At 41.6% G+C, this 9,469-nt stretch overlaps 1 protein-coding gene across 6 annotated transcripts in view; it reads right to left on the reverse strand.

Moving 5' to 3' along the window:
* Nucleotides 1–479: 479 nt before the first annotated feature.
* ttll4 (tubulin tyrosine ligase-like family, member 4) overlaps nt 480–9,469 on the reverse strand; it is a 17,663-nt gene continuing 8,673 nt past the window's right edge. For 5 of the 6 annotated variants that reach the window (XM_020588013.1, XM_020588009.1, XM_020588014.1 and 2 more), the window contains exons 8-21: nt 8,760–8,870; nt 8,197–8,273; nt 7,873–8,067; nt 7,617–7,699; nt 7,369–7,497; nt 7,143–7,265; nt 6,136–6,234; nt 5,068–5,202; nt 4,853–4,990; nt 4,631–4,709; nt 3,943–4,153; nt 3,156–3,223; nt 2,972–3,042; nt 480–2,577 (exon numbers count right to left, since the gene is read on the reverse strand). In XM_020588013.1, the coding sequence (XP_020443669.1) occupies nt 2,388–2,577; nt 2,972–3,042; nt 3,156–3,223; nt 3,943–4,153; nt 4,631–4,709; nt 4,853–4,990; nt 5,068–5,202; nt 6,136–6,234; nt 7,143–7,265; nt 7,369–7,497; nt 7,617–7,699; nt 7,873–8,067; nt 8,197–8,273; nt 8,760–8,870 (1,709 nt within the window). In that variant the 3' untranslated portion in view covers nt 480–2,387. Of the gene's footprint in view, nt 2,578–2,971; nt 3,043–3,155; nt 3,224–3,942; nt 4,154–4,630; nt 4,717–4,852; nt 4,991–5,067; nt 5,203–6,135; nt 6,235–7,142; nt 7,266–7,368; nt 7,498–7,616; nt 7,700–7,872; nt 8,068–8,196; nt 8,274–8,759; nt 8,871–9,469 lie in introns of those variants that run through there. The other variant, XM_020588015.1, reaches the window with a different exon arrangement.

Raw genomic sequence — 9,469 nt, forward strand, 5'->3', positions numbered from 1 at the left:
TTGTCCTGGTTGGCATATTTGGTCAGAGACCTCAAAACAGGATTGTGGATGGATGACAAGTTGTGTCTTAGTCCACCACCCCTATTTATTGAGTGTAGGTGGAGGTGGACTGATGACTCCGGTCCACGGGAGTTGGCCCTCCGGTGTTGGGCCATGCGTTGGTGAAGCGGCTGCTTAGTTTCACCAATGTACAAGTCGTTACACTCCTGGTTAGAGGACAACGTTGGCCTTTAAAGGACTGAAACACCACCGAGGGGGATAAATATCTCTAGCTCAACACCAGTCAATCAAAACTGATGAAGCCTCTTGGATGAGAGGTGAAACGTATTCGACCTAGAAGCTTACAACTGGTACACTCTTGAAAATTTTAAAGGACACAAGCTAATGAGGGGACACAGTCAGGGTCTGGCAACTTCAATTCTGCTGCTGGAGCTCTGACAAAATTGCCTAAACTATAACTAGTGTACAAGTAAAGAAAGCCTGGTTTAAAATTTTAATCAGGTTCCTGTGATCAGATTACTTCAAAATGGCCATGTTAAACTGCTCTGAATTCAAATTACAAACATCGTGCGTAATGTTAATTTTTTGTCTACTAACATGCACGACCCTGAGCAATCAGTTTCATCTTCAAGTATTTCTTACATACTGCAAGTAAACATCATGAATCAAAATGAGGTTTTGTAAAACACACCAACATCAATCAGTGACAATAAATGTCAGTACCAACACTTTAAAAATGTTTGAAATAAGCTGCAGAGATCTCCACACACACCGCCAGACTTTCCTGCAGCCCCATCCCTCCCTCCAGTTGTCCTCTGGGGCCCCCTTTCTTTAACTCCTCTCTGCTTTCATGCACACACAAAAGTCCATCAGGCTACAAACGTCATACCTGTGTGATCAACACCAAAACATTAGCAGTCTTTTAAATGAACACTTAAAGACTTGGTACAAAAAAAATCACAGCATTGCATCATTAAATATCAACTTTGGACCACTGTATTCTTTCTGTAAGGTATTGCTGGCTCAGGTTTATTTGTGCTAGTGTGCGCATAAAATGCACAAACCTATAGTCTACTCCAACACTGCCCTGTGGTATTAGTTGTGAGGAAGCCCATTTCTTATTTACAGTTTAGTATCAAAGGCCAGTGAGGACAGATGTGTGGCCAGACAGGATCCGGAGATCATACAGGCGAGTTTACAACATATGTGGGGGCATGTGGCTACGGACACAGACAAGAAGTACCACCTAGTCTGAGTAATACATCCATGAGTTCAAAGACTTGTCTGAAGCCAAACACTGCAAGGTGGATTAAGATACTGTATTGGACTGGCCAGTTCAGCACCACTGACACCGTGCTGAGAAAACGTTGAGCTGAGTTCAACGTTTTGTTTGCTTGTTCTCTGCTGTGCCAGTAGAGAGGCGTCCTTGTGTGTCTATTGTTCTCAAAGTGTTTTCCTGAACACAGCCTTAAGAATGTTCACATCAAAAAGTTAACATAATAAATCAGACTGTCACACCATTCATGTTGCTCCTACCACTGTACAGCTCACATGGTTGCACAGCTGACCCATGTAAAAAGTCTGCACCGCATTACCATGGATCAATGCCAATTAAGCAAATTAAGAAAAGCTCACTGTGACAGATTACTTAAAATGTACGTTTCCATCCACTACTGTTTAATGAATATCAGGAGGCTTAGCTAATTTTTCACTTGGGCGCTATTAAATAGCAGAAGAGGGTATAACAAGATTACATATTCAAAACACGGCTAGTCAAACTTCAAAGAATGAAAAGAAAAAAAAAAAGAAAACATGTAGGAAATATAGTGTTTGCTTTATGACCTAATTTGAATAAAGTTACATCATCATCCCCTCGGATCTGCTTTGTTCTACTGCTATGTTTTTAGCTCATCAGTGAACATTTAAGTCACATGATTCATGTGCATCATAGTTAAGTTGCCAAGTCTGTTTCTACTACACTTCTCCTGCTCAGCCAAACGGCTGAATTATAAAAACACTGATGTTGTGCTTTAAGTATTGTATTTTTAGTCACTCTGAAGTGATGGAGGGTGAGAATAAAGCTAGAAAAGGATAAACCACCATCAGCCAACACCCATTATGATGTTTAGCACTAAAACGCCGTAATGCTCAGAAAGTTCCTCTATTTAATAAAGAGCCACTTTCTGTCTGCAGTAGTTACTGTATGCTTCTTTTATTTAACACTCCCTTCTATGGTGTTTGTCAAGACTGCTGAGTACACTTCCTGTCCAGAGGAAGTGTTTTACAGCTAACAGACATGGACCTTTAGAAGGCTACTTCGGAAGAGGATAGGGCTAAATGAGACCCTGAGTTCTGTGTTCTGAACATCATGGTAGCAAACTAGATCATCAGAGTGAGGCAAACTGCTGGGGCAGCAGGGTCTGGCTGAGGCTGGGCTGAGGGCTTGCACAGCCACTGCTGGTGACGCTTGATCCAGGACTGGGAGAAAGAGACTGGCTGGAAACTGAAGCGACCTCTCTGTCTGAGCCGTCGTCATCGTCACCATGATGGGACCGGTGCTGATAGCTGACCAGAACCCTGGAAAACAAGGCGGGAGAGGGCAGAAAATGAATTTGCTGTAGAGTGTGCTTGCTACAGTAATAACATAACAGTTTTAGAAAATATGGATCTCAGCAACTGACAGCATCGTGTTAAAAACAAAGAGGAGAACAGTTCACAGACAGTCCACTGTCATGGTCACATGTTTGTGTGAGAGCGAGAAATAGAGCGGGGAACGAAGGATGATCCATGTCTAGCAATTAAATTAACCGCGTAGATTGCAAGGCTTTTGGTGTCTGTACTTTGTCCCTTGGCACCGTCTGTTCACTCATTTTTAACTTTGCTAATGTATTTTTAGCCAGCTATGCTAGTTTAACTTGTGGTGCCTGACCTGTTTTTTTTATGTGGAGTGTGTTTGTGTGTGTGCGTGTACCTGGATTTGGATGGGCTGACGAGGCCTTTTCGGTCAGGTTCCAACTTGGAGATGAAGCTACACTTGGACCACTACACAGACACAACCATAAAAGGAAACAAAGTGGTTCAACGTTCAACATGGCTTGAATTTCAAGCTACTGATTTTCAAAGCACATTAATTCCACCCTTTCTGAGTTTCTTACTATGTGAGCAGGGTTACTGGTTCCCAGATGGATTCCTTCCTGACACAGAGATCTCAGCAGACTGATACCTGCACAGAGAAACCATAAAATCTGGGTTAACCCACCCAGCAGTTCCAGTGGTCGCTCACTAGATTAGATCTCTACAGAAGATGTATCACTCCATAAACAAACTGAGATGAGAAGTTTCTTCAAATGCTGTCACATTAATTAATCTGGTCCTGTGATCCATTAATGAGCAGCTCCATGTCTTTGTGTTTGTTCCTCCTAAAGATGTGATTTGTGTCATTTGTTGCAGTGATGTTTTCAAAGAAATCCTGGTTTAAGCTTCAAAAGAACCAAAAAAAAAAAACTATTCATCTGCTTCAGAATTCAGTGGTTATCATAACCTCTTATGAGTCATATTCACTGTTTGAGTAACAATTACATTTCCATATGTTCAATATAATGTGGGCTAAAAATGACAAACCCTTTAACTTGTTAACAGTCAGGAGTGACAGATGGCAAAAAAGATAACTGACACAGACTGTTGCTTCAGTTGCTCAGTCAGCATCAATAACTCATCTTCAGCTGCCATTTGTATTAATTTCCACTTCTCGTGGCAGCAGCACCTTACAATACATATTACATTAGTGCACAAACGATTTTAGAAGTCCCCTTCAGCGCACTCCTAAAGTAAATACAAACAATATCAGTCTCATGACAGTTGCCACAAATAATAAATCAAAACTAGAGAGAGGAGTATCATTGTTGTGAAAATGGAATGCATTTGTAAAACACACATACATACCCTGTGTCCTATTGTTCCAGTATTTCTGCTCCCACTGGTCCAACAGGATGTTGGGGTATCGCGGACACTCGAAAAAGCGAAGGTAGCGGGACGATGACGGTGATGGAAAAACTCGCTCAAACTCCCCTCGACGATTCATCTCATCCTCGCTCTCTGCTAGCACACGAACATCCTCCGGAGTCAGAACATCCAACACCGTAGACAGGAAGTCCTGATGGAAACGGAATCAAAGACACAAGGTCGTAACTGGTGATTTTGCTTTGTTTTATTGCTAATAATAAAACCAGTACCTGTACTGGTAGAGAGTGGAGTCCTTTGTGTCGTTGTTGGTAGAGTTTTAATATTTATTTTATCTTTTCATTTAGGTTTAAATGCATGAGGTTCATGATTGCAGCATCTTAACATAGGTTGCATCTCTGTCTCAAGCTGTCCTGAGTCTGTACCTAGTGAAATATGATCAGAGGCTTACATCTGACCTCAGGGTGTGAAATACAATGCACATGCTGCAAGGACTGTTTTGAACATGCCTTCTTGACATGCTGCAGATAAACGGGTTTTGCAAACTCACTATGAGTCAGTAGTCAAGTTATTCTCAGCTAAATAAAGGGTGCTTTTTATACCTTACTGACCTCTGACTGAGTGTACATTTCTCTGCCTCATCGTTTCCTTGGACTGATTTGTTAGTTACCTGGTCAGCATAACGCTGTGTGAGGTAAAAGGCCCGTTTGACTTTCTCATCAGCAGACAGATCTGGCATGCTCCTCTCCCTGTTCCCTCCACACAGACAGAGGGGGCGATTCAGTCATTCCTGATGATGTACTCTTGAGTTACATTGCAAAGATGGCTACTTTCATTTCAGTTACCAGACCGCTATGGTGTCAGCTGCTGAGGTGTAGTACTTTCTCCTTACCTGCCGGTGAAGCTGGAGGTGTTGCTGCAAGCGGCGACCACATCTTCCCTTTGAGGAATATGAAAGCCAGCCAGGTTCAGTAGGTCTCTGACCATCTGACCTTTGATGGAAACATCCAGCGCTGTGTTGGAATGGAGGCTGGACCAGAGACACAGAAGAGTGTTATAAAAACCCAGTATGTTCTACACTTGTGTGTGTTTTTGTGAGTTTGTTACCTGGGTGATATGTTGACCTCCAGGATCCAGGGTTTGAGGTTCTCATCCAGCATGATGTCAAAGCCGAACAGCTCATGGCAGCTGTAAGGTGCCCGAACATAGATATTCAGCAGGTTGTTGACATGTGGTTCTGACCTGAAGACACAGGAGGGAGAAAAGCTCATTTCATTGTCATTGTTACTTCATCATTTCAAAATGACTTTTCTTCATACGCTGCTTCAGGTCCACTATTTCAGACTTGACTGAGATTCACTTCTTCTACTTTCTCCTTTACAACCAGGATAAAATATAAGAATTCATCTGAGATTTGTTAGTGCAAAAACAGAATGAAGAATGAATGAATGAACCTAAACTTAACTGTTTTAAAGTGTTTTTCCAGAATGACCACACTGACAGAAACATTTTATTTGGACAAAGGAGAATTTGTGGAGTTAGCTGGGATGTTACTGGATGCTCTGCTGTGAGCTCACTTCATATTTAGACTAAGGAGAAGATGGACTACAGCATATTGGATAAAATACATGAAGTGGTCAAAAGGACGCTCACCAAAAATGTACTTATGATACTTAATGGTGCAGTCAACGTCAGAATTGGCTTTAGTGGCCACGTGTACAGTGGCTCTCAATGTGCATGCTCTTCTGTAAAAAGGTGAATAGACAAGTAAACAATAGCCTTTGTATAGACTTCAAAAATTATGTTTTTGGACATTTAAATGTCTGTCAAGCCACTGTAATTACATTTAGGTAAATGATTTATAACAGGACATCTGTCAGCCAAAGCAAATATCTTATAGTTAATGAAAATACTCTACCCACTATGGTTAACAGTGGGAGTCAGTTATTCAGGCTATACAATATTTAGAAGAATTTTAAAAACAATGTATAAACAAACTAGGTAAGTCTGCCTTTGATATGAAACAGTGAGAAAAAATAAAATAAAAGTAACCAAAAAGTCACCTTAATAGGTTATGATAAATAATGAACTAGAACTACAGCTTCGTGAAGGTTATGCCTCCACCACCCAGTCTAAATCACAGCAATGTGACAGATGTGGACGACTGAAACTCACGCAATGATGGTTTTGATGACAATGTCTTTAATCTTCTCCCATATCAGAGTGGTGTTAACTCCCTTCAAACCAAGATACTGCCACAAGGCCTTCAATGCCCTAAAAACACAAACACACATTTTGACAGAGCTGCCAACTCCATGCACTCAGAGGACAGACAGAAGATTTGAGTTTAACTTTGACAAACATTTTTGGGACGTGGAGCTGCTCTGAAGGCTGTGAAGCCTGTGGGTGTAGCCAAATAAACTTTTACTGTTTCTAGGGTTGCCCCCAAACAATCGAATAGTCGAGTCAATAGATCTGTCAGTTGAACAAGACTCTTCTATTCGAGCCTTTGTATTTATTATACGTTATTTTTTGTTAGTCACTGTGCATTACAATAGAAGGCAGCCCCAGCTGGTAGTCTGTCATCTTCTTCTCCTCCTCATTATGGTGTGCCAAGTAGCAACCTGCTTAATACTTCCTCCTGTGGTCAAGGGGGAATACCCACTTCAACTGTAACACTGTCCGATACACGGATGTACATTAAGGTTGGATCTATTTAGCAAACTCCAGAACGAGGAGAAAAGGACAACAGAACCCACTAGGACAAGACACAAAGGTGAGATTTGCAGTTCATCAGAAGCGTTTTCAAACATTGTGGTCTGTTTTACAAGAGAAAAGACTGTCGCAGTGATGTAGCTGGTTTGGCCTTATGTTATGTGAGTCTGATATGTTTTGTTCATCTCCATTAAAGTGCAACACACAGCTGTTTACTGACTGTTTGGGACATGCATCCATCTGAATGGGACTTGGAAGCTTTCCTTTTCCTCTCCTTCCTTCAAATTTCAACATCTGCTCATAAAAGGTGATGATGTCAGCCTGAGCCCTTCGCTCCTGTCACACATATACACATTATCATGCTATTTCCTTCCACTCCTCTATTTTATCTGACACTATTTTGTTTGCTACTTTCACCTTCCCTCAGTCCGAAACTCAAGGATGAACCTGTTTCCTTTCACCATTACCATTTGTGTCCCTGGCAGGCCTTGTCGTTGCTGTTACTCTGGTATTCAGAGTTCTTCTTGTTGATGCTATAGTTGGTCAAGTGCATGAACTTGTTACTTAGTGTCTTCATGGAAGACGAATACCTAGAGAGAAAAACAGAAATGTGTTACGTAAACTTGGATCGGTTACATTCCATTTTACTGTATTTGAATGGTTCCAGTTGTCTCTGCTTTAGAGAAAACTAACTTGCAGCTTGCGAATCGAACCAGTCCATCAGAGAAGACGTAAATTCTGAGTGGGTCATAGGACGTTACATGGACGTAGATCCGCAGGTCAAACTTGTTACCACTGATGAGGTAGGGCTTGTGAAGGTATCTGCAAAACACAAGCAGGCTAAAATTGGTTTGTCCCAATGACTAATGAGCACTGTGATGTCTGCCCCTGGATAATGGTTTCAGGACTACTAAATCCTAACCCAGTAACAGTCTACTCACTTCTGGACCAGCAGTGGTCTCTTATGGGGCATCTGGCTCCATCGGTGGATGACTTGGATTCCTATTCCTCTGGCTGATGCAGGCTGTTAGAGATGAGAGGAGAAAAAAGATGATTAAAACAAACAAACTAGTAAATAAACTGATCTAAATGTTCCCATTTTAATCTATTGTTTCTCTTTTGAGACTAATGTGTCTTCATAGCTTTGTTTTAGATGAAAGTAACCTGACAAAATGATTAACTACTAGCAGAACATACTGGTTTGACAATCCATTTCTGCCTGGAGCCACCTTCTTCCCAGGCCTTGCGAAGCAGCTTGATGTCCTGCGGAAGGATGAAGGTCCGGGGGAAAAAGTTGAACTCTCGTTTTCCAAAGTGAACCTGCATTTTTGACAGGTTCCTCCACAGCCGGTCCTTCCTACCAATCTGAAATGTTCCTGGGAAATGGTTCAGCTGAAACAAAATGAACCAAAGCACAGTGAAGTTCAGTCTAACTCTGGACAGATCGTAAAGAACCTTCGTTAATGTTAAGGCTTCCTGAAAGCACAAGCTGGGGTGATTAGCGTGTCTCTAGTTTCTCACCTTCTGGTGCTCTCTGAGGGCCTTAAAGCCAAGAGACTTCATGTGGTGTCCCCAGCAGCCCAGCCAGTCATGGCTTTCTGCAATAAACAGATTCTGATCATCCAGGACAATCATCACAGTTAAATCTTACATGTTTATTTACAGTACAGGATGTGCATGTTACACTTACTATCCAAGTATCTAGTGGTGGCAAACTACAAGTACCAGAAGTATTTTTTGTCCAAAATTATTGGTCGAGAACAAATATAACCACAATTCATTTAGAGTGAAATCAGTCACTGTGTGAGACACTGACTACAGACACTGTTCCGTGATCATGAATTCCAAAAAATCAAAATGATTAACACCAAAATCATTTGTATAATACGACCTTCAAATGTTCATAACTCAAAAAACCCTGATGACTACGTAGCTCAAAAATCTTAAAAAATGAATCTACAAGACATAGTTTTAAGTTTGGTAGCTCTAATTTAGGTCACGTCACCGGTGACTGATTTACCTGTTTCTGAATTATTTGTAGCAAAAGATATTTTTGTAACACTAACCTACAGATGATGACTTACTCTGGGTGACTCTGAAGTGTGACCTGGCAATGGTGTGTTTGACAACATTAGGAGTGACGGTGCTCATCTTCCATTTTAACAGCCGTCTTTGTTCTGCAGGCAGAAGCTCCACTGCAGAGCACACAACAAAGAGGTTGCATGTGCAGGCATAATATGGATACAGATAAATGCAGTTAAAAGCCTTTAGTAAAGATGTAACAGTATAACCTAAGTAAATGATTTAGTAAATTAATACATATAATCACACTTTTAAACTGACTTAGAGTTTGTTAAACACAATCTATGAAACTTTGTTTTTCACTTTATCAAAGAGAAATCAGCACTTAACTCAAGTTTTCAGTCAAACCACATCCATTGTGCCAGTGCTGAAACATTCCACCCCGACGTGCCTGCATGACTACTGCCCTGTAGCACTCACTGCTGGTCCTGACACACCTGATGACCCGTCTCCCACCCACACGGGACCCCCACCAATTTGCCTACCACAGGAATAGGAGCACAGAGGATGCAGTCTACATAGCACTGCACTGCTCAGACATCTGGACAACAACACTAGAATGCTGTTTGTGGACTTCAGCTCAGCATTTAACACGGTCATCCCCTCCAAATTAACCACTAAACTTGGTGACCTGGGCATCAGCACCTCCCTCTGCAACTGGATTTTGGACTTTCTGACCAACAGGCCTCAGCATGTTAGGTCAGACAACACC

This window comes from Monopterus albus, unplaced genomic scaffold (assembly GCF_001952655.1).
Source record: "Monopterus albus unplaced genomic scaffold, M_albus_1.0 scaffold495.1, whole genome shotgun sequence".
Lineage (NCBI taxonomy): Eukaryota > Metazoa > Chordata > Actinopteri > Synbranchiformes > Synbranchidae > Monopterus > Monopterus albus.